The sequence below is a fragment of the Monodelphis domestica genome, chromosome 8, assembly GCF_027887165.1.
Source record: "Monodelphis domestica isolate mMonDom1 chromosome 8, mMonDom1.pri, whole genome shotgun sequence".
Classification (NCBI taxonomy): Eukaryota; Metazoa; Chordata; class Mammalia; order Didelphimorphia; family Didelphidae; genus Monodelphis; species Monodelphis domestica.
Genome location: NC_077234.1, coordinates 33,073,784 through 33,098,842, shown reverse-complemented (window position 1 = coordinate 33,098,842; position 25,059 = coordinate 33,073,784). Strand labels below are relative to the sequence as shown.

The 25,059-nt window shown below is 40.0% G+C and overlaps 1 protein-coding gene across 15 annotated transcripts in view; it reads left to right on the top strand.

The window, feature by feature from the left end:
• The window catches only part of TNIK (TRAF2 and NCK interacting kinase), a 443,964-nt gene extending 433,918 nt beyond the window's left edge, over positions 1-10,046 (top strand). For all 15 annotated transcript variants that reach the window (XM_056806807.1, XM_056806811.1, XM_056806809.1 and 12 more), the window contains 4 exons: positions 3,060-3,209; positions 4,505-4,664; positions 4,903-5,042; positions 7,393-10,046. In XM_056806807.1, the coding sequence (XP_056662785.1) occupies positions 3,060-3,209; positions 4,505-4,664; positions 4,903-5,042; positions 7,393-7,476 (534 nt within the window). In that variant the 3' untranslated portion in view covers positions 7,477-10,046. The remainder of the gene's footprint in view (positions 1-3,059; positions 3,210-4,504; positions 4,665-4,902; positions 5,043-7,392) is intronic.
• The last annotated feature ends 15,013 nt before the right edge of the window (positions 10,047-25,059 follow it).

Genomic DNA, 25,059 nt, shown 5'->3' with positions numbered 1-25,059 from the left:
GTTGAGGAAATTGAGAGACAGAGGTGAGATGGTTTACTGAAGGGTCCCAGGAAGTGGCAGAGCCAAGAGTCAACCTTTGGCTTTCTGACCCTACATGAAGGGCTTTAACCTTAAACCACTATACCTCATGTATAGCCATGTTACTTTTTAAATAAAATGCTAAACTGCTTTCAAACAAATTCTAATTGTGTTAATTAATTGGAAATTACTTTGTTCTTTGGGAACTTATTTTCATCTACTTTTTTCCCTTTCAGTTGTTATTTGCTTTCCTTTTCAATATTGTCCGGGTTCACACTCACCATGATTTAATTGATTGGACAAAACAGTTCACAGGGATCTCATCCATTCAGGTTTCCAAAGTCTAAACATGCTAATAGAAGGAAGACCAGTCCTTGCAGGTACCCTGTTATTTAGGGAGCCATGGCAATGGATAATGGCAGATCTGGATTCATTCTCTTCTGTTCCCTCCCCATTATTTCTCCCATGCTGGGCTTTTAATTCTCCTCTTCTGTCCTTTTTCTCATGGGTGCACTGGGACTTCTTGTGTCAATGTGGAGACACTCATCTGTTCTGAGTCACCCCATTCTTCACATTTCCCTTGGCACAAGCAACTCATTAGTGATGTATTCAAAAGGCATATTTGTCAGTAGAAATGGGCTTTCCTTTTCCTCCCCATCTCACCTCCCTGTTACCATATTATTGCTTTTGGAAAAGAAAGTTCTGGAACACATTTTTTAGAAACAATCACAGAGCACTTAAGGGATAGTTCCTGAAGGCAACGTGTTTACACTGTCAGCAAAATCTCTGTACACAAACACTTTGTCACCTAGGGTCTCCCAATTCTCTGTTAAGTCTCAGTCCCATGTCACCAACTTCCTATAAGATATTTCTATCTAGATTTCCCTTAGATATCCTAAATTCAGCATGTTGAAAAAGAATACCTTATCTTTTCCCAAGAACCCAGTTCCTTTATCCAGGCTTCCATGTTTCTGACAAGGACATCATCAATCCTTCCAGGATCCCAGATTCTCAACCTCCAAATTATCCTCATTTCATCAGTCACCCTCATCCGACTAAAGTAATCAGTGATCGGATCCTAGCTTTCCTATGTCTACAATTCTTCCCATCCTTCCCCTTCTCAGTACTCAAACAACCACTACACTGGTGCAGACCCTCATTACTTCTTCCCTAGACTATTGGAATATCCTGCTAATTGGTTGCTCTTCCTCAAGTCTGTCCTCACTCCAATCCATCCTCCCCTCAGGTGCCAAAATAATGTTCCTGAAACCGATTATTGCCCATGTCACAGACTCAAGGCTCTCTGAGACAAAACAGAACTACTTCTATTTGGATTTTTCAAACCTTCACAATCTGGTCTCCCAACCTATCTTTCTAATCTTCTTACTCTCTATAATCTAGCTCAACTAACCTTCAACTTCATCCATGAGCCTCATGGATGAGCCTCCCATGTCCCATGCCCTGTGACTGTGACTCTGTATTAGCCATCCTCATGCCCAGGATATACCCCCCTCTGCTTCTTTCTGCTTTATTACATCTCTTTCTTCCTTCAAATATAAACCTATATTTCATCTTCTACATGAAGCCTTTTCTTGATCTCACTCTCCCTTCATGCTAGGCTTATTTTTTCTGTTTACACTTATACATATATATATATATATATATATATATATATATATATATATATATATATATATATTGATAGAATGGAAATCCCTTGAGAGCAGGAAGTATTACACTTTTGTTTCGTACATTGTTCAGCATGTAGCATAGTGCCTGGCACACAATAGACAATGGATGCTTGTTGATTGACTGAAGGTGTCTATCCCATTTCAGTTGGATAGTCAGATTGTCAGATTTAAAACAAAGCATTGAAGGAGATGTAGAAGAGTAGAACACTACTACACTGTGAACTGAGTCAGCCATTTTGGAGAACAATTTGGAATTGTACCCAGAGAGCTATAAAAGGGTGTATATCCTTAGACCCAGCAATAGTATTGCTCGATCTTTTTCTCAAGAAGATCTGGGAAAAAGGAAAAGAACCTCTAATTTCTAAAATATTTATAGCAGCTTTCTTTATGGTGGCAAAGAATTGGATGTCTATCAGTTGGTGAATGGATAAACAAATTGTGGTCTATGATTGTGATGGAATACTATTGCACCATAAGAAATGATGAACAGATTAAATTTTATAACTTGGAGAGAACTACATGAGAGAATGAAGAGTGAAAGGAGTAGACCCAAACGTACAATATATACAGCTACCGATTTAATATTTGAAGAATAACTTAGGAATGTTCATCTCCAGAGAATGAACTGAAAAATGGAAATCCAAAGGACATAATCCATATATAATATCTGTTTGCTGGATGTTGCTTTCTATGGTATGGGGAGGGGAAAAAGGACTGAGATACTTGGAAATAAATTGTATTAATTAAAAAAAGAATTGATATTAAGACAGAAGGTAAAGTTTTGGTTTTTTTAATTCTAACAGGGGAGACAAATGTGTATACAATATATGTGTGCTTTGGGTCCCTCCAGTGACTACTAACTTTTTACTAAAAGAATCGATATGTTGACATAAAAAGAAAAAGCAAAGAACCTGCAAAATTGTTATTATCCCTCAGAATTACTATATTCTGAGGTCTCCTACTAAATTTTAAACTAATTTAAAGGTACAGATGTTTTTGTATTCATCTTTGCCTTTCATATATAATGGTTTGAATCATAGATGGATGAATGGATGAATGAATATGAATGAATGAACTCAGGTCATGGGTAGAAGAAGAAAAAACAAGAACTTCAACAACCAAAGCAACTGCTATAGCAAAGGAGTCATCTGAAGTCTAAGTTTTTATATTGTTAAATGCTTCAAAGGGAACATGAATGGAGGAGTAAAGGCTTTGAATGACCTGTGAATGAAATGGCTTAATATTAGCATCAAATGTAGCCTAGCTCTCTAATTGCTGAAAGTTGGAAATAACGTCCACTGGACCACCAGAAAGTATTAGTTCGGAAACTAACCAAAGTGTTGTCTAAAGTCTTTTGCAGATCTCCAGCACAAGCCCTTACTTGTTGACCTTACGGTAGAAGAGGGCCAAAGGTTAAAAGTTATTTTTGGATCACACACTGGTTTCCACGTGATTGATGTAGATTCAGGAAACTCGTATGATATCTACATCCCATCCCATGTAAGTCCATAAAACATTCACGAGCCTATCAGAGATTGACCATATGAGTGCTTGGCTGGAGGCTGAAAAGGTGCTTTTATAAAGTATTAACACAAATTCTGCTTACTTCCATGATCCAAATACCAAATGCTTCTTTCTGCTACTATACCCAAGGCACATTAACAAAACGCTAAGATACAATCATCTTTACATAACTAAATTCCATTGGTAAATTGAATCAGTAGCATATGTAAGCTCTTTAGGAGAGAAACAATTTTTCATTTTGTTTTGTTTCTGGCCCCACTATCAGCAGAGTACCTTGCACATAGCTTAATTGATTTTCAGTGGATTTGGATTTTTGGAAACCCATCTTTATGGCGATTTCAAGATGGTGTTTGCACCTGAGAAATTATGTTCCATGATAGAAAGTATTTGATACCCTCAATATGGCACCTTTGGAACCATAAATAGGCACATGAAATTTCTTTCAAGAGGAAAGATGTCATTGATTTTGGGGAAACTGAGACCCAGAGGGTTTTTCTCTTTTAAGAAAAACTTTCTTATCTCAGTTATTTCTGGTTCCCCTCCTTCTTTGGTCCATTGTTTAGCAAGTGTATTATAGAGATAACTTGCACATTATTAGTTACAGGTCAGGGATGGGAGTTGTGTCTTGTCGGCAATCCAATGACAAATATGCTGCGATTCTATCCCTGCTCTATTCTAGTTTACCCAGTAGTCTTCACAGTATGATTTTACAGAGGATAAGGGCTAGACTTGTGATTTCATTTGGATAGAGAACTGGAGAAGGAATTCCCCTTATTCATGCAGTTTAGTACCTTTTTGACAACATGGAGTCAATGAGAGATTAAGTGATTTGCCATGGACCAACCATCCAATATGCATCAGAAGCAAGACTTAAATCTCAAGTCTTCCTGACTCCACAGACATCTCTCAATTGGCTCTCCCAAGCTGCCTGGAATACTGTAGGAAGGAAGATATCTGAGCTTACCTATTCTGGCCCAAAGTGTCCTCAGTCAGCCTCTGCTACATTATGCTTCTCTAAAATGCCTCCTGTCCTCTCAAGCAGTAAAAATGTTGTTCTGCTTTCAATAGAGAGGGCTCTTCTTTCCCAGGAGAGCTGACAGCTTGATGGTTGGGTTGGGGCAAAAGCAAGAAATTTCTGTCTTCGTAGATTAAGCTAAAAAAAAGCCAACAAAAATGCTAGTTACTGTTTCCCTGTGATCTTTGTTTGGGATGCTTTCTCTCGTCCGAAGCCCTTCGCTCCAGGTAACTGTTACCTTTTCTTTGCGTTCTAGATTCAGGGTAACATCACTCCTCACGCTATTGTCATCTTGCCTAAAACGGATGGAATGGAAATGCTCGTTTGCTATGAGGATGAGGGGGTGTATGTGAATACCTATGGCCGGATCACAAAAGATGTGGTGCTCCAGTGGGGAGAAATGCCCACCTCTGTGGGTAGGTTAACCCTTCCTTTTCTCCTTCAACAGTTACACCCCCAAATTGACACGAAAGTCAAGAAAAGTGAAACAACCATTTGAGTCCACAAAACAGTCTGTGAAATAACACTTGTAAGACCCGCTTTGTATGTATATGTCAAACTGTATGTCATGTTTGTGGTTTAAATGTGAACAGATACTGTAAGTTATTGCCCATCTAATGTTTTTAATGCAGTTTTGGAAATTCCTTTTGACAGCCTACATTCATTCCAATCAAATAATGGGCTGGGGAGAGAAAGCTATTGAGATCCGTTCAGTGGAAACAGGACATTTGGATGGAGTATTTATGCATAAGCGAGCTCAAAGGTTAAAGTTTCTATGTGAAAGAAATGATAAGGTAAATCCGTTTCAACATTTGCATTAGTGTTTGCATTTTAAGAGACCACCAGGTACCTGTGAAACCTTCCTTTTCCTTTACAAACACAATTTCATCCGATTTGGGTTAAGCAATGTGATTTGATCCATGTGAATAATTAAAATGTACAACACACACACACACACACACACACACACACATTCCTGTGTTATACAAGTGGTACAAAATATTTTTGGAAAGCTTCGTAGGCCAAGTGATCATTCATCAATAAAAAAAAAGTCATACGCCGCACAAATTAGATCTGGATTCCTATTCAAGGCAGAAGAGAACAGTCAGCCTACTATTATTAACTCACACCTCCTAGTTTGGTATTGCAGTGTGTAGATTTTGTAAAATAACATTATCAGGACTTAACCTGTTACGTGGCTTTTTTTGACAATTAAATGTAAAAATTTCCAGTACAGAAATATACGCTTTTAGCAAGACCGATTTTATTTCACTCACATTCTAGAGACACATTCATAAGTGAATAGAAATTTGGCTAGTTCCATAGTCTGTACCATTCCAGCAAAGCTTCTCTGAAGTATTGCAGGAGAAAAATCTTCCCTGCTGAAAATTGCCTGATCTTTCATAATCAATAGCTACCAAGGATTTTTCTGAAGCAGGACCAACTTTATCTTACTCTCTCCCCTTAGGGTAAGCCAAAGTTTCCTTCCAGATGAGCTCTTCACACTTTTGAATTAGCCCCAACTGGCTCTGACCTACCCAAAAACCATTCCTGAAAAGCTTTCCCAGATCATTACTGATGGAGGAAAGAATTCAGTGAGTGGACAGATACTCATCTTGGCCATAGACCCACCCCAAATCCAGTGCGATCTCAGATTAATTGGGGGAACATCTGGACTGGACCAGATTCTGAATATCTGTTCTGGTTTGCACTTGAGTCAGGAATCTCTGACAGTCCAATCAGGACAAATCCCAAAGGCCAGTCCACAAGAAGCCCATACCTTTAGGATGTGACCACTGGGCTTGGGCTGCAGAAGCCAGGCATCCACCATGAGACACGTTAACACTTTGGCTCTTAGGATTTTATTCTGTGACATTCTCCAAAAAATTGCCTTCCTTGGGTGATAGAAATGTCCTGATAGAATCCATCTAGCCAACAGTTGGCTTTCTTTTCACATGTAGCATCTCCTGAAGGACATATATCTAAAGAACTTCCTGCGAAGGTGTAGGCACCAGTAACCTTCTGAGGAAGCCACAACAAAACAGTAGCAAAGATTTTACCACAAGTGCCAAAAGACAACTTCCTGAACCAAAACAACGTGAGGGAAGTTAGTGTAGATTAACCAAATTACTGAGGACTAAGTTCCAATGGACAGTACCCCCTTGACTTTTCAGTGCTTTGGAGAAACAGCTATTGCTGCCTTTGACATGAGAGAGACCTTACCAAAAGTCCATTTTGGGGCCAACAATACTCGTTTCCTAGTACAAGTGACTCACTGGAAATAAGCTCACACTTGTAGCAACCAAAACGTGCCACCTTACTTCCACCAAAATGGGTTGGCAGCCTCTTGCTATTTGTTTCCCCCACAGATGGCACCTGATATACCAAGACCAAATTCTCTGATTTTTAATTTTCTTGATATGTAGCACAACTATACAATCCTGAAGCTGAATCTCTGTAATAACTATTAAACATAGAGCTTCCTGTCCAGTCAGAGCACTCGTCCCAAGTAGCCTGTGACTAAAGGAATACAGAATTTGAGGGTCCAAGTCTAGATTTTTGCAGACATCATATAAACACTCCACATATTCTTTATAAAGTTTAAACCCTCCCACCAAAGGGGATTTTACACACTCCCTCCTCAAAAAAAAAAAAAGACAGTCCCTTCAGAGCCAATCACTTGGCCTGAAAATAATGACAATAATAACGATGATGGGGGCATCTAAGTGGCTCAGGGGATAGAGCCTGGAGGTGGGATGTTCTGGGTACAAATCTGGTTTCAGATGCTTCCTAACTGTGTGACCCTGGGCATGTCACTTAACTCCATTTGTCTAGTCCTTACCACTCTTCTGCCTTGGAACCAAAACTCAGTATTGATTCTAAGACAGAAGGTAAGGGTTTTTAAAATGATGATGATGATAATGATGATGATGATGATGATGATGATGATGATGATAAACCTATGAGAACAGAAGATCCTGCACTGTATCACATGGCACTTTCTAAACACTAATTATTAAATCTTGAAAAACTGATCCAAAATAACAAAAACAAAACATTTGAGAAAAAAATGGATGGACGGTTGAGAAGAAGAAAATGAAAAGAGCCATGTGATTGAACTAATTCTTTTTTAATTTCAAACAGGTATTTTTTGCATCCGTGCGATCTGGAGGAAGTAGCCAAGTGTTTTTCATGACCCTCAACAGAAATTCCATGATGAACTGGTAGCAGATGAACACTTACTTGGCTCTTGTCTTGTTGGCGTTCTTTCTGTTTTAAAAGAACATGACACGTGTGGACTTTCGCCGGTCTAGAGGCAGATACAGAAGGCTTGGTTGAACACTCTGATTTCCCCTTCCTCCACTCCCACCTGTCCCCTACTCCTCACACCCTGTTCTCCCACCAAAATACAGTCCATCCTTCATTGTTGCAGCCTGTTTGAGAAAGAGAGAGACAAGAGGCAAGAATTTCTCAGAGAGCCCCAAGAATGCCACGCTGTCTCTGAACAGAGATGGACCAGGAGCTCTTCGGCACTAGAGATATAAACATTTTGTGATCTTCTATTCTGCTGTGTTACAGTGGGTTATGACTTTTGGCTTTAAAAAACAAACAAACAACCAACCAATTCTTGGTCCCTTACTTTATATGAATGGGGAAGGAAATGGTGTTGAGAAAAGGAATCTTCTTTGGATTCTCTCTGCCTGCTAGCATTAAGTATGCCGAATGTTGTAAAATTACCACTTTTGAATGGTGAGAGACAGCACAATAAATGTACCTTATCTCTCACCTCTGAAGGCCATAACTGTATAGCTGGGTAATTTTAGCAATCTTTTGCCTTCACCAACCTAAAGGTTGCTTTTTGACAGCAACTAGTTAACGAATTTTTAAAAGAGAAGAAAAATCTTAGTTTTCCCCTCTTTTGGGAAATAGATTTTAAATGGCTAAACTACTAGCCTTAGACTAATAAATCAACTACCATTTTTGTCAGTCTGTCAGTCCCTATTCTAATATGGACCTTCCACGATGGTGCGTGTTGATGGGGTACGAATGCCAAATGGTTGAGTTGGCTCTGGAGATGGAGGGAATCTTTAGCACATCTTTCCCAAAGCTTGATTATGCAACAGGCTAGGGCAAAAGACCAGGAGGGCAAATGGGTTTCAGAGAAAGGAAGAAGAGCTTTTGGGAAAACATGCTATGATATTTACAAGAATGCACAAATCCTCTTGGGCTAAGAGCTCACCTGGCTTAGGCATCATTCCGCCTGGACCTTGGTCAGTGTACCCCAATCCTGCCGGGGAAATTGAGGTGTGGGTGACATCTTGGTTTCAGTCTACGCCACCTCTTTCTTCTGTGGGTGCCACTTTCTAGAGATGAAAACTGTGACTTTAAACAAACAAACTAACAAACAAACAAACAAAAGCAAAAGCTTCTGAGCTGCCTATAGTCCTGGGTTGGTTAAAAAAAAAAAAAGAGTCTAATTTGCTAAGCCAACCCAAGAAAAAGCAAAGCATCATTAGGCCCAGAAGTTATGGAACTTGGAAGCAGGGTTTTGGCCAAAATTCTGAGACCCTAAATCATTTTACCTTCCTCTAAATTACCCAACATATAGTGAACAACATCTGTGCAGAAATATGTATGTATTTAGTTCAGGTTGAATTGTGTCCTTATAAACTCTTACTCAAATGATTTCAATTTTTTCGTGAGTGTCTCAGATTTTTTTGGTTTGTTTGTTTACTAGCTACAAGCATGGCTGCCTGTGGTCTTAAGGTGTTGCATAATGATACCTGTGTTGCGCTTCCTGTTTTAACCTACCTCGTTTTGTTTGTTTTTATTTTGCTGTTCATCGCAGCAGTGTTATCTCCAGGAGACATATAGAGAGCTCAATTGGCAATCTCAGGTGTATTTAATAATTTTAAAAAAATAAAACAGTAGTTGATCAAATTTGTATCCTTGAATAATGGGGGGGGGGAAATCAACAGGGTTCGTTCCCAAGATATCATAACAGTTACAGTAATGGATTGCTGAATCTATTATTCTAATGATTTTATCTAAAATAAATGAGCGGGCTGGATGAGCTGTTAATGAGAACAAAATACAAATTAGAAAGCCAGAGGCAGGGCAAGATGACAATTGGGGAAGAGAGGAAGTGGGGAATATTCCCGTTCCATTCTGAAATCATTCTTAAGGGCTGAGGCTGCTCAATCTTAACTGACCTTTTATTTAGAGCACGTAACTGGAAGGAATCGAACCAAGGACCCTCCCTGAGTAATCACGGAGGTGTCCACCTTTGGGGTTTCCAAAATCAGCCCATTCTCCAGTGCTCCTCTGTACTGCTCCCACCAGTCCAGTGCATCAAATTCAGCAATAACTTTTCTGATTGGACTTGGCAACTACTCTAACTGTTAGATGTAACGTGAAGAAAGAACAGTGATCTTAGTCTCCACACTGACTAGGATTGCCACCAGCTCTTTATATTGCTGCTGTGTATTTTAAATCAGAGGCTTCTTGAATTATGTTGCAAATGGATATATATTTTTTTTTCCTAAGCGACAAGTTCGGAACTCACAGCTTTAAATGATTTTTTTATTGTGGGTCTTTGGGTACAGTTAAGAAATAAAAGGGAATCATTGTGTTTAAACATAAGGTAGTTTGTGAATGTATTTTTTAAAACCTAGATTCATTGAAACAGAACCATCAGAAAATTATTAATGCAATCTTGTTTACAGTATGTACATGAACATAACATAGGACATGAGCATTTCTGGTGCCAACAATAAAACACACAAGTTCAACATCGAGCCATGCCTATTATATTTTTGTACTGAGATTTTCCCATTCAGCTCAATTCAACAACCTCCATTAAGGCACTGTGTGATATGTGCTGAACTTTCCCGTGGGTGCTAATTCTAGGCAAGTCCCATGAGGCCCTGTTCCCCAACTAGGGTGGTCTTTCTCCACCCTTAAAGAATTTTCATGGAGCCCATCCTTGTTTGGACAATTAAAAATTCATCTTCTTCCATCAGATTTGGGCTCCTGACTCTGAGACTCTGGGGGCTAGCTCAGAGAAGATTGCCTCTCTTTTCTTTCTTTTTCTTTTCTTTGATTTTTTTTTTTTGAGATTGGGTCTCTCTAGCTTACCCAGACTGGATGAGTACACTCACGGGCCTGATCCCATCTGCAGATCTACATGGAAGCATTGACTCGTTCCATTTGTAACCTGGACTGCATTGCCCTTCCCCAGGCAGCATGGCGGCCCCCTTGAAGAATGCCTCGAGATTTGCCCCTTGGGACTTTCTTTTTCAAAAACTGGTTCTCCCCATCTTGTACAGACTGGAGAATATAACCAATCCTTGTTGGCACTTTCCAGCATGCTGATGGCCCCCTGGTCTCAGTAGCTCATCACATTGGTGCCAGACTTTAGCCATAAGCAACTCCAAGCTCCTGAACTCAATTCACCAGCTTATCTTTGCCAGTAGCAGGGATCACAGGCCTGCTCCATTGTACCCTATGTTTCAAGTGATTTGTTGGTTTTTAAAATAACACCCCCCAAAATAGACCACTTTTCCCCCACCTTGGTGGTTTGTTTATGGAATTAATTTTTTTTTCACATCAAAAAAAGAATAGTGGGTTTCTTTTTTGGTAAGTACCAGTAGGATTCCAAAAGCTTGCTACATGTCTTGCTCCCTGCCATTCATTCTCAATGGCTGCCCAATAAAAAGTCACTGGGACATCCTAATATATGGATAGATCCCCATGTCAGGATGCTGTAGAAGGCATTCTTGTACTGAGTGAACAGTTGAACAAATTGCCCTCCAAATTCCAACTTCATTTAGTTCATTGCCTTTATACACAGCCCATTGGACATGAGGATATATCACTGAAGGGTTTAATCATAATTGGTACCAAGATGGCTGATGTGGCTAGAGTTATTATGTAAAGACTAGATTTTTTTATAGCACTTTTAAAAAAAAGTTTTATTGATGCCCTAGTTTTATGCATCAAAGTCACATTCCTACATATGCTTCCTTGTAACAATGAAAAAAAAAGAAAGAAAAGCAAAACCTCCTAGGGAAGTTAAAGTCATCTGCCAGGGTAGATACTTCCCATCACACTCATATTTGGAATCAGTGGACTTGAGTTTAAATTCTGACTCTTCCACTTATTGATAAATTTAGGTGTCAATTCATTAAGCCTCAGTTTCCTCAGCTGTAAAATGAGGAGGTTGGTTTAGATGAGCTTTCAGATCCCTTCCAACTCTAAATCTAGGATCTCCCAAGCTTATGAATCTTAAAGCACATTTTGATATCTCTATTTGGGGTGATATCTCTTGGAGAACTATTAGCTCAGATTCTTTGCTAACTTAGGAAATCCTCCAAGATGACTTGAATCTGTTACACAAGATTCCCGTGAAAATGACACCGAATACCTCAAAGGGCTTCTTTTCTAGTGCTTGGGCCACTCATAAGCTCATTTTCCAGCATCATTCCCTATTATGTTTTATATTAACAACTCAAGTTTTAAAAAAATCTGAATTCCAAGAAGTTACCAGCATCACTAGAAGTTTTCCATCTGCTCCTGTGACTTGTCCATGCCTGTCTCTTCCATCAATACTTGGTGTCTCTCTGTTCTTCATGTGTACTAGACTCAAGTAAGAGACAGAAGCTTTACCTTAGGCAGTTGCCATTTTGATTTTGTTTTTGCCCCATGGTCTGACTTCCCATTCTGTGAAGTTCTTGAGAGTTTGGGTATGGCTGCTTCTCCCATCCCGTATACCAGTTGTGGAATGGCAATTCCATTTCCAGTGTGTGAGAGAGCTTCCCACGTTCACAATGGTCTGCCCTTTGGAGTCTGTTTTTAAAGGCATATGTGCTAATTGCTTTCCGATTTATGTGAGATGTGTCGTGTTGCTTTAAAAAAGAGAGCAAGCTACAATTACCAATCGATCATGAGAATGTAATTGCGTTTTTGCTGCTGGAAGCATTTGTGATAAATTCACAGCAAGCTTGGGATGTTTCAAAATGAACTCTCGCGCTCTCTTTCAAAAACCATTATATAGTCTGCAAGTGTGGTCAATAACTCTGAATTATTAGCTGTTTTATAGCTCTTTCTTGGAAAGGATTATGTTCTGACTAAACCAAAAAATAATAATAATCCTTCCCCGAGGCTGGATCTGTGCTAGGAACGTGATGTTGATTCCAAACTCTTGACATTTGACACGCTTTGAGACATGGAGGTATCTCTTGGAGATGCTCCTCTACTTTGGCCATGAGGACCATGAATGGGTCCACATTAAGGCTCAAAAATGAGGCAGTCTTTTTTTAGACTTTATGCCTAAAACTAATCACAGATTTTTTTTTAAGAAGAAGTTCTGGCAAGAATAAAATATACTGAAAGTCTGGAAGTTCCAAACTGACCATTTCAAAAGATCAAACCCAATTTTCTAATCCGATTTGTTCTCATTTTATTTTTCAGAAGTGGGCCATGGCATCAGATATCTATGTTTGTGCAAGATATAGTTAGTGTTTGGGTCCAGACCTATGATTTAATTTTGGACATGGGTGGGCACTCCCAGTGAGGAGAATCCCTTTGCAAATATGTAAAAACAACGATTCGGCAGCTTCTAGTCTCAGAATTGCCCCGGGACCCTATAGGGGTGTTTAATTTGTCCAGGTAATCCAGCTGGTACATGTGAGAGAGACAGAACTTGTTCTCCCATCTCATCAGATTCTGAGACTGGCTCTTAATCCATTGTACCAAGCTGCCTCTTCTGCATCAAAGTTTTGTCATCATTCATTGATCCCAGCCTGCTGCCATGTCTCCTGGCAGCAATCAGTGGCACAACGGTAGTCACGCAGAGGTAGTTAAGTCCTACTTTTATAGTTCATAAAGAGTTTATATACATTTTCTTATTTGATCCTCAAAACTCTTTGAGGAAAATGCTATACATGTTATCGTCCTCATTTTACAAATAAGGAAACTGACTTGCCCAGGGTAACACAGCTAGTAAGAGTCCGAGGCAGGCTTGTACCCAGGTTCTCCTGATTCCATATCCAGCATCTATCCACCGTGCTCCTGGTCTGACAAGTCAATGTGCTCTAATTAATTAGGCAAAATGTGATTTTACCAAAGAACTCAGGCAGGCCATACGCCAGGGTCAGGCAGGCTAAACATGGCCCAAGAGCTGTATTTTGGATGCCCGGGTTCCAGTCGTTGCTACATTTGAATACGACAAACTTCAGGGGGATTTGTCCATAGATTCAAGTAGAACGTTAAAGTGTTTTCTTAGCATTAAAGAGGATTAGACTATGTTTTTACAACTTTGTTCTTCTAAGTCTGCCCAATATCAAGAAGATTGAAAATGCACAAAATAAAAGGAATAATTCCTTTAAAATGTTTAACCCCTGAATAAAGTTTGAGCCCATTTAAATTCAGACCAAAATCTTAGGCTGTGTCCAAGATGCCAAAGCTCTGAAATTACTTGAAAATTTTAACCAAGGATATAAATTTCCCAGATGATCCAGAGGTCAACATGCTGTAAAAAGCCTAAGATTAGCAAAGCTCCAGGTATGTGGCAGACTTAATACATGTTTATTAATGAGCGATAAATCAATTAATTGACTTATTGAATGAAAGAGTTGGGAGGGGGTGGTATATTTCCCAATCAGGGACATGGCTATACTAGCTTTCTGAAAGCAAGGCCACTTATACATTGAAGGGGAGCTTGAATTCATGGTAATAAATCAGAATTTGCACCTAGCATTTCCACAAGCTGAATTAATTCTCCACCTTTCCTGCCCCAGATACTAGTGTTGGCGAGTCTAATAATAATATTACATTTTTTGTTCAGGAATCTCGTACATAGAATCTAAATAGGATTCTAGAGGTCAGATATCGGCAGCAAGGAACGGTTATAGCAGGGGGAATAAATCTGTGCAAGGACAGGTTAGTTAAAATGAATCCTCAAACAGAAAGTGTTGGGCTGCCATCATTGTACATTTGACTTGTCTCTTGTTTACCATGTTAACACAGATGTTGTTACCAAATGGAAACGATCGTGAAGAGACTGCCTTTCTGATACGCCTACAATTCTCCGATGTATGTGGGTCATTTTATAGGTCTCGAATTTTCCTCCCAAATTTCAATCTGTCACCCATCAGTGATGGATCTGGAAATATTCTTAGGAGCGTGAAGAGCTTTATTTTCAGATGTGATCCTATATTTTAGCCTGTCACTGAAAACTTTCTTCCTGGAGGCTCTACGGCCATTTAAAGTCATAATACGCAGTATCTCAAAAGGACGAGGTGGGAGCTTTCTGGCATCTCGAGTCATTTATCATCTGTAATGACCACCTGGTCCAGGCGCATACTGTTTTTCATTTATTTTAAGGATGGAACTAAAGCACATCAAAAGATGGTCTTGGGTGGGTGGTGGGGGAGGGAATGAAGGACTTTCTAAACAGCCACTTGTACTTTTTTTTTCCCTTTCAAACATTTCCAAACCTTTTCATCAGCCAGCATCTACTGAGCTTCTGGTGTGTCCAGGGTATACTGTATCAGGATCTCCGAGATAGGTTTCTTTTTTTTAGATTGGTTTTCTCAATGACAAAAACCTTGTAGATTTTTCAATGGAAAAGTGTCAATAATATTGTTTAGAAAACCACCGTGTTTCCTCGGACTTTGGCTCATGTTGTCATGGTCTGTGAATCCTCTTATGAAGCAATGGCTTAGAGGAGAATAAGGTCTTCGAGGTAGTAGTATTTCCAATTTAGAGCTTTTAACAGAGAATAATTCGTTTTCCATTCTCAGAGTCCCTATAATTGTTGGGTGATTGGGAAGATTTGGGGGTTGATTTTCATTGTTTGACCTGTGCAGTTGGATGAACATACAAGGATTTCTGAAACAAGGACGAAACAAAAGCAAAAAATATTTTCTCCTGTGAAGGAAGCTGCAGATAAGCTACTATTTAAAAAGCCCAGAATGTTTGGGGCCAAAATGTGTCTTTAAGTCAGTTCTGCGGACTCCATGGGCCACAGAAGCCTGTATATATTCAGTTATACTGAATGTGTGTTGCATGAAATGACAATGTAGGAAATTTATACATGAAGTCATTGTTCTCTTGATTCCTGTAAGGGAAGAACTCTGTAGTTTAATTTTGTTTGGTCTTGTATTTTTCCTTGTCAAGTCAATAAAAGAAATATCTCAAAAACAATAAATAAAACCAGAAGACAAATGAATGGAGTATTACGCAACCTAGAAGAGAAAGGTCCTCCTTTACCCTCTTTTTCTCTGTCTTGGGATGAATGCACTGCATTGCAGGGTGACACATGCTAGCCTGCCAGAGGAATGCCTTGCAGGCAGCAGGCATGCTTTGGATCCTCTTTGGCCAAGTCATTTTTTTCCCATCATAAGAGAAGCTGGAAATTTTACAGAAGCCCATTAAGGCTTGCAGATTCCTTCACATGCATAATCTCTTATGGCCCCCTTCACTGTCCTGGGAGAAGGTGCAACATTATCCATTTCACACAGAATGGTAACTGAGGCTCACAGCAGTTATAGGATTATGTCAGAAATGGAAAAACCATGTGGGTCTTGATTGTAAATGCAGGGCATTTTTCTGCTATGCCTGTTCCCTTCTCACCACTTTCCTTTTCTGAATTTAGTTGAATTTGCATAATACCTTGCTTCAAATTCTTTTTAAAATGAATTTTTGACACCTTTATAGGTGGCAATCAGAACTCTCATTTGTAGAGAAAAGAACTGAAACCAAAAGATTGAATGGGATGCTGAGGCTGCTGCATAGCTGGCCATTTAAAGAAGATGGGAATGTGACAACTTGGATTCCCAGAATTCCAGTCTTCACTTGCACTTTAACGTGTCTTTGGACAAACTTTGAATATTAGCTTTCTTTGAAGTTGTTCCTCTTGGGGTGTTTTCAAAATCGTGTTGGTTTGACTTAATTAGCTCTTTCTAAAGTTGATTTACAAAGAAATCTCCATCGTGGGGCCATCAGTTCAAAATTTATAACAATCATTTTTAATGTTTAGTTTTGTTTTAAATCCCAAAGGATCCCAGCATGCCTTCTTTCCAAGTAACTAAACCAGCCCCCAAAGCATGAGATACTGTGTTTCTGGGAGCTTCAGCTGGACTAGCAAAGGCCTGAAACTGAACCCAAATGCTCTAGTGTCATTTTTACAAATGTGGCAGGGATGGATGTCAACAAAAACTGACCTGCCTTTTCAGACCAGTGTCCAGATCACAGTGGGCACCCACAACCAGGGTGATCTGATTACCCTCTCTGTGGCCAGGGAGACAAGTAGAGATGCATTCAGGTAGCTAATGCAGAAAGATCACGAACTGAACCTCGATTCCATGTCAGTGCCTCTTCCCAGGAATGGAAGGGTCTTCTTTTTATCTAGAAATGAACAACATATAAAACAAGCAAAGGAAGCAAACCCATATACTCCCAAGACTTCCTTGGGAGTCAGCCAAGCAAAATGGTCCTCAAGACTGCAAAAAGTCCTTCTATCCAATGATGGAAGGTAAATGGTAAATCAGCGGCCATGCTAGGAAGCTAGTTGGTGTCCAATTTCATTCCATTGCAACAGAAGAAATAGGGAAGTCTTCCCTTCAAGTCTGAACTTGATTATGGGGGGCTTGGTTAATGACGTGGGTTTATTCCATCCAACTTTCTTACTACATAACTTCTTTGGAGTTTAGAATGTCAAAGCTGCAAACATTTTCAACTTCACTATAAATCCCTCTCTGTGTCTCTGGGTATAATCCCTGGCAAGTACAGCCTGTGCCAGACTACAGCAGCCCATTTCAATTTTAATAAGGTGTTGTGCCTGGCATATGAAATTGTAGGTTGGGAGAAAGTTGGGAGGAAAAAAACCCTTTCCAGCTGCTGCCCAAAATAAAAGCTCCTGTAGCATCCCCTCACTGACAAGCTGGGTCCACCCAATATTGAATGTATGTGTGTGCATACATCAATACACCTGATAAATATATGCTGAGCCAAAGAAGATATCTCAATACCTTGCGGGAAAGGAAATCTCTGGAAGATTTTCATTTGCAATGCACTTGGTCAGCTTCTCAAATAGAATTCTAACTAGGGATGAGCAACTGGAGCTTAGCTCCAAAGGCACTGATGTTCAAAGGGTACCAGAGGCACTTTCTAAAGGAGAACTTCCTCCCCCTGGTGATTGTTTCCAGTCGCATCAAAGGACACCCTTTCCCAGCTCTCTCTCTCTCAGATCTACCCCAGTCCAAAAACCCCTCCTTAGCAGCTCTGCTCTTAAGCCACTCTGAAGGAAAGATGGCAGATGAGGTGAGCCCTGAGTCAATAGAATAGTGAAGCATATCCCTCTGGTCTTGAGCCTCAGTTCTGATCCCGCTCAATGGGCTTCAGGCTCTGAAAGTCCCAGGAGTTTGGTGAAGAGGTTGGCCATCATTATTGGGCAGAGATCCTTTCCGCATGGTGGCAGTGGCAGGCAGCCTTGACGAGGTAAAGTGGGGTCTTGGGCTGAGTGGAGCATTGAGCCCTGCGTGCCCTACTAAGTGGATGAAGAAGCAGTTATTAAGTGTTTCCAATACACTAAGTGTCAGGAATACAGAATATAAGAGCCACAAAAGGAGAAGAGAGTTGAGTGGAGGTAGAGGGAGGCTTGTGGGGAAGATGAAGACCCAAATGGTTACATGAGTCACACCATGCAGGCTTTCTTCCATCCCAAATGCACAGCTTTGGTTTTGCCCATGTTCGATTCAATTGAATGAAATCTGTTCTAAAGCATTTCATTCAAGCCATTGATGTGATATTCTGGAGACACAAAAACAAAAAAGGAAAGAAATAGTCCCTTCCTCAAAGAGTCTTGTATTCTATTGATAATACAACCTGCATTCAGAAAAGTGGTAGCTTGTGGACAGAACCCTTAACCTAGAATCAGGAAGATCCGAGTTCAAATCCAGCCTCAGACCTTTACTAGCTATGTGATCCTGAGCAAATCACTTAGCCTCTGTTTGCCTTACTTTACCAGAGAAGGAAATGGCAAACTACTCCAGTGTCCTTGCCAAGAAAACCCCAGGGTTAGTATGGTCCACTGGGTCATGAAGAGTTGAGCATGACTGAATGCCTAAACAACAATATGCCTATAACAGGGCAGAGGGGCAGAATTGAGTTGGTAGTAACAACCTGATGGAAAGGGGCAGGGTATTAAAGACAAATTTCTCCCAAAAAACTCATTAGACTATGACTAGAAGTCATATATTTCTACATGTTTAGCCACTCTAATGCAGAAAATAGACAAAACATTTCCATATATTTCATGAAGTGTTAGCCATATACAAGTCAATAATAAGGAGAAATAAGGACCTTCCTTTGAGAAGGGCAACCATCTCAATCATTTGCTAAAATAAATATTTAGGAATTTTCCATAAAAGGTAAAATCTGCAACCCACAAGTCCCATTATTAACTTAGAAATGCTTTTCATCAACACAGCCTTGGCTTAACTAAATGTAATTATAGGAGTAAAGGTGGAGCCCCATTAAGGGTTCAGGATTTCAGAGCAGGAATTTGGGAAATGAACACCAAAATAAGAAATCACATCTGTCACAAATCTTAAGAGATTCAAAGAGGATGCGAAGAAGTCAAAAGATTCTGTGTCCACTCAGAGTCCCATTTCATCCCCAAAGCAAGAAAATGAGTCCAGAGAAAAGGAGAGAGACACTGGATGTGGAGTAGAAGCCAAAGACAACTTAATTGGTGAACTTCAAGAATGCTGGTCTGAGAGTCAGGAGAGGTGGGTCCTAACTCTGGTTGTGCCACTAGATCCCGAGAGCCCATGAATGATAAGGAACTATGCCTGGATGAGCTTTTTCTACAGTCCTTTTCTACTCAAATATTCCAGGACTCAGGATAGGAGGTGGTGCAGGATAGAGTGACAGTCCCCAAGTCAGGAAGACTCCTTCCTGAGTTCAAATCTGGCTTCAAATACTTACTCGCTGTGTGACCCTAGGTAAGTCACTGTTTGCTTCAGCTTCTTCATCTACAGAATGAGCTGGAGAAGGAAATGGCAAACCACTCCAGTACTTTTGCCAACAAAATCTCAAGTGGAGTCATAGAGTCAGGCATGACTCAAATGAATGAACAAGAACAATAAGATGTTTACAAGTCCAAACACTGGATATACTCTCTAGGGATCCATTTGCCTATTAGTTCCTTGTTGGTATGAAATATGAAAAAAAACAATTTTAGATGAGCAATTATAGTCTTTCTTAAAGCAATATGACTAAAATAGCCGATAGAAAGCTCAGGGGGTCAATGACGATAAAATATGCCACATCCTCAGAGTTGGAGGGCACTTTGGTAGTCCAACTTAAACCTTAAAAAGATCCTATCTATCTACTCATCTAGTCTTTGCTTCAAGACCTCCAGTGAAGGGAAACCTACCACTTCCCCAGCACTCTCCATCCTTCACTCACAAAGGCTAGGTATCATCTCAAAAAGCAAGTTTCCAGAGCAAGAAAACTTCCCAAAGTTACTCTGCTTTGGGGGAAGATGCCTTTGGAACACCACTTAGCGAATAGATTAAAACCACTAACTGAAATCTCCTTGGTAGAAAATCTGGAAACACTTAGGACAGCAGATGAGTCAGTTGGGATACTTTTAGTGGGTACAAAGGGATGATCTCTAATATTAGTCTGAATTTCTCTGCTGAGGCAATAATTACAAGATGGAAACTGAGCTATCATTCATCATCCAGGGTACTTAGGTGCAAGAAAACCCCAAGTAAGAATCTCTTCTTTGTCTCTGTTTCTCCCCCTGCTGCCTAGCTGAGGTTGGGAACTGCTTTGAACCAGTTTCATCCCAAGAGGAGTCACAGTCTAGGGACAGGAGACTTGTATTCTCTCACTAGTTAATTGACGTAATTGGGGTAAACATCAAGAACACCCTTTTTAGGCTTCCATGTCTTCACTTGTGAAATAGAATTCAAAATTCCTAGGGTCCTGGGACACGTTAGACTAGTAAAGGAGTTCTTGGATTTCCTCAAAGGAAATCTAATAGAGCAAGATCAGGGGCTGGTATTCCTCTACAAGGAAAAAGAGGAATACAGATAGGAGTCAACACTTTATCCACATCTGCTTGTCAGTACATTCCTGGAACATGTTAGTGTTTAGCAAGCAGCTGACACATGAACTTCCATTTGACCTGAGTTCTTTTTATTGGTTACCTATTAGTAAAAAACACACCAAACTTAAAAGCAGAAAAGACTAATGATGGGGCAGTAGGGAGAACATTGAGTTTGGAGTCAGATAACCTTGGCTTGCAAGTTCCACTATCTGTATGACCTTGAGTAAAAATCTTTGCTTCTCTTTGCCTCAGTTTCCTCATCTGTAAAATGAAAGATTTGGACCTGATAAGTGATAAGATCCCTTCCAGCTCTAACACTATGGATTGGGATTTGGTCATGTCTTATTCAGCTACCATTTACTCTGGCAGGACACAGGGTAGAAGAATGATGTATCAAAGGGAATGATAGGAAACAGCAAACACTTAGCAAATGATTAAACCACAGCTATCAAAGAGAGCCAAAGTGGCCAAAGAAAAAGACCCCGTGGTGTGTAGTTGTGACTATTTTGCATCTTTGATTTGATGAGCTCGAGGATTTGAATTAACAATTTTAGTCCAATTTTCTGAATGTTGCAGAAAGCTTACATTTCTGTTGAATTGCACTGTGATTAATTCATTTGGGATGGTTCTCCTGGAGAAATTATCTTATATGCATGTCTGTTAATAGAATTTCTCACAAGTCATCAGTCCTCCATCCTATGAATGGTAAAAACCTAGAAAGGAATCACCGCATGTTGTAGGAAGGTTGACTTCCATTTGATGGGAGTGAGGTGGAATGAGGGAAGGCCTCCCCTCAATGAGAACTGAGTCCATTACCCAGAATGCAGTGGTTCCTAGAGCGTGGAGAAAGTAGAAAACTTCATCTGGGTCAGTCAGTGAAATTCAAAAAACTTTATTGTTTACTGCATATATATATAATTACATTATATACATATATTATTTAATATATATTTTAAAATTCTAATGGTGAGAAGAAACAAACATAGATCACCAGAACTAAGTTTGGTTAACTTTAAGAAAGGATGAAATTGATGCCCAATGATGAGACTTCATGGAGGGTGGGTAAGTGTGAACTCCATCTAGATGGCCTTGCACCATGCTTTTCCACCACCACTAGGAAACTGAGAATCAGAGGCAACCAAGCACAGTCATCTTGTTATCAGCCCTTTAGGGGATTCCTTTTTACCCCACTTGACCTCCCTTCTCCTTGCTCTGGAAACAGTAGCTAGGTTAATTTAATTAATCCTTAATTCTTCAAAGGGAATGACAATGGACTTCACTAGGATTCCACTCGCCATCTCCCTTCCCTGGCCATCACTCCCTATTCACGTTGTATCTCACAGTAGAATATCAGCTCTTTGAGGGAATGGACAATCTCACTTTTTGAATCTGTATCCCCAGTACCTACCACAGTGCCTGGAACTTAGTATGTTCTTAACAGATACTTGATAATTCATCCATTCATTCATTGATCCATTTGTTCTTTGGCCAAAGGTACACATGGCTGATTTGAGCCAGGGCCACCTCTATTATCCCCACAACTCTTATTGTCCCTCATTCTTCATTTTATTTTATTTCATTTTTTAAACCCTTACCTTCCATCTTGGAATCAATACTGTGTTTTTGTTCCAAGGCAGAAGAGTGGTAAGGGCTAGGCAATGAGGGTTAAGTGACTTGCCCAGGGTCACACAGCTGGGAAGTGTCTAAAGCCAGATTTGAACCTAGTACCTCCTGTCTCTAAGCCTAGCTCTCAATCCACTGAGCCACCCAGCTGCCCCCCTCATTCTTCATTTTAGCAGGTCGGTTTAGCATTTAGCAGGCAATTCTTTTACACCATTTTCTTGAGGATACTTGAGTGATTGTTTTATTGAGGGGGGAGGATAATGTTATGACTCAAACTGAATTCCAGAGAACTGGAAATAATGTGTAACCAAACATCTAAGAGCCACTTGGCCTTTAACATCTAATCTCCAGGGAATTCTAGGGAAAGGTCCTTCCTCTCCTTTTCCATAACTCTTTACTATGGCTGGTGGGAGAAGTTGAAAAAGAACCTCTAAATCCACAAAGAAAATAAATACATTGTCTTGGATTTAGAGTCAATTCTAGCAAAAGTGAAGCAGCTGAAGTCTATTGTCAGAGTTACCAGCGTCCATGCCCTGGGTTCTCCCCACCCCATTCTTCAGAGTGAACTTCTCCCCACCCCACCCCTATTCAGGTGCCCTGAATTTCTCTTAGTCTGCAACTCTGCAAGCAGCACGTGGAAAGGATTAAGCCAGAGAGGAGAGAAGGGCTACCCCTCCTTGGTGACCCAGAAATCATGCAACACACACTTCCTCCATATAACCTAGATCTCCTATCCAGCCAATACACAGAGACTGGCCCAGGTTTGGGTGCTTCTGTCCCAATGAGAACTATAGGGACCAAAAAAGAGAACAGCCATACAATTCCTCTTGTGATATTCCCAGGTTTCTGAGTTCTTGGGTTCATCTATTCTCAGATCAACATGTTCTTTTTTAGTCTCTCTCCTGAGCTATCGTTCCATATCCACAACTGCTTGATGACCAAAGTTACTTGGAATGGGATGCCCCATTGGTACCTCAGACTCAGCAAGTCTAAAAAAGAACTCATTCTTCCCCCCAAATCCTCCCCTCTTCCAAGCTTCCCTATTTCTCTAGAAGGCACCAGCATCCTCCCACCTGGAAGAAATCATCCTTGACTTGAAGACCTTTACAGAGAAACCCATTATGTTGGAGACAGCCCATCCCACTTTTGGACTTTAGCTTTAATTACTACTTTGTACACAAACCTACCCTGCTTATAACTTTCACCTGTTGCTCCTAGTTCTGAGAGTGAAGTGGCACAGTGGTCGAAGTACTGGTCTTGGAGTCAGAAAGACCTGAGTTTGGGGAAATACAGTAAATAGAGAGCCAGGCCTGGAATCAGGAACCCTGGGTTCAAATCTGGCCTCAGATACTTCTGAGCTATGCGACCTGCACTAGTCACTTAACCCTAATTACCAATCACTCTTCTGCCTAGAACATATGCTTAGTATCAATTCTAAGGCAGAAGGTAAGGTTTATTTTTAAAGACCTGAGTCCAAATTTGTCCATAGATACTTACTGGCTATGTGAACTCAGGCAAGTCACTTAATCTCTGCATTTCTCAGTTTCCTCATTTGTAAAATGGAGATAATAATAGCATTTACTTTCCAGGATTGGTATAAGAATCAAATGAGATAATATCTTTAAAGGGCTTAGTCCTGTTCTTGGCATGTACCAAGTTCTCAATAAATAATCATTCCCTTCCCCTCTCCCTATTCATTGGATCAAATAGAAAGTTTAATTCTTCATCCACAAGATAATTCTTCAAATTACTGAAGATGACTATCATATCTTCCCTCTCCTTGCAGTTTTCTCTTTTTAAGGCTAAGCATCCTAGAATCACATAATCTCAGGGTTGGAAGGAAGCTCAAAGAGTATCTAATCCAATCCATACTTGAACCATAATTCCCTCTCCAAGTGACCTTTGAGGCTTTGCTTGGAGGCAGAACCAATCAGCCAGGGTTATCCAGTAGCTTTTGGGAAGAAAGATTGATGTGACCAAAGATTTGTAGGTAACAAATATTAGACACAAAACCATTGCCACATAAGTTAATTTTTTCACTTATGGTTTAAAATGTAATTATCCTACTCATAATTTTGTTCAACACAATGTATTTAAGATAGAGGGAAAAAATTCTTTTCTACTCATTTAATGCCCTACTTTTCAGATTATATGGTTTACTGCATTAGAAGAAATATAACACAATAAATATGGAAAGCATACCCTAAGAAAATTCATAATTCTAAATATCGGGAATTACCTCAAAACAAAAATATACTTCCACTGATGACCATTTTTCCCTCTGTGGTCAAGCACCTAATCTGTCTTTTACGGGGGAATCTTCCAGACTCTCAACTCTTCTTTTCTCCAAGCTTGAAATCCCTATTTCCTTCAAAGCAAAGAATGTGATTTTCAACTTTAATTCTTAACATTTAGCATAATGTTGTACATAGTAGGAGCTTAAAAATGCTGAACTGAATCAAACCAGTCCTTGCATGACTTGAGCCCCTTCACCATCTTGGTTGCATTTTTCTTGACATTCTCTAGCTTATCAACAATCATCACATAATTGAACACCATTTTACAAATGGGGTCTGATCTGGGCATAATATAGTGAGAAAGCTGCTGCCTCCCTCATTTTGGACACAAAATTCAGACGCACAAAATCTGTTTCATGGAGATTAAAGACAGAAAGTTGAGATGATTCCATCTTTAGGTCCAAAAAAAGAAAATGGTAGTCCTTTTGTGACCCGCCAGAAAGAGGCATTTGAAGAGTTTTCCATCATCTCTTCTCAGGTGGTAGAGATGTTTGATCATAGGGCAGAAGGATTTTGAATGGAGGAAAAAAATAGACTGCAGAAAGACAATGGGCAACTTTCAATCTGACGTTGACTCTGGGCAAGTCCCTTATTATTTAGGGTCCTCAGTTTCTTCATTTGTAAAATGAAACAGTTGGAGAAAGTAACTTAGGAAGTTCCCTTCATAGAACTATGATTCTCTGATCTTATGGTCATGTGAGAACTTCTGGGTAATCCTCTCCACTGGTGGGTCCCTGTGCTTATAGACATAAAAGATGTGGTTTC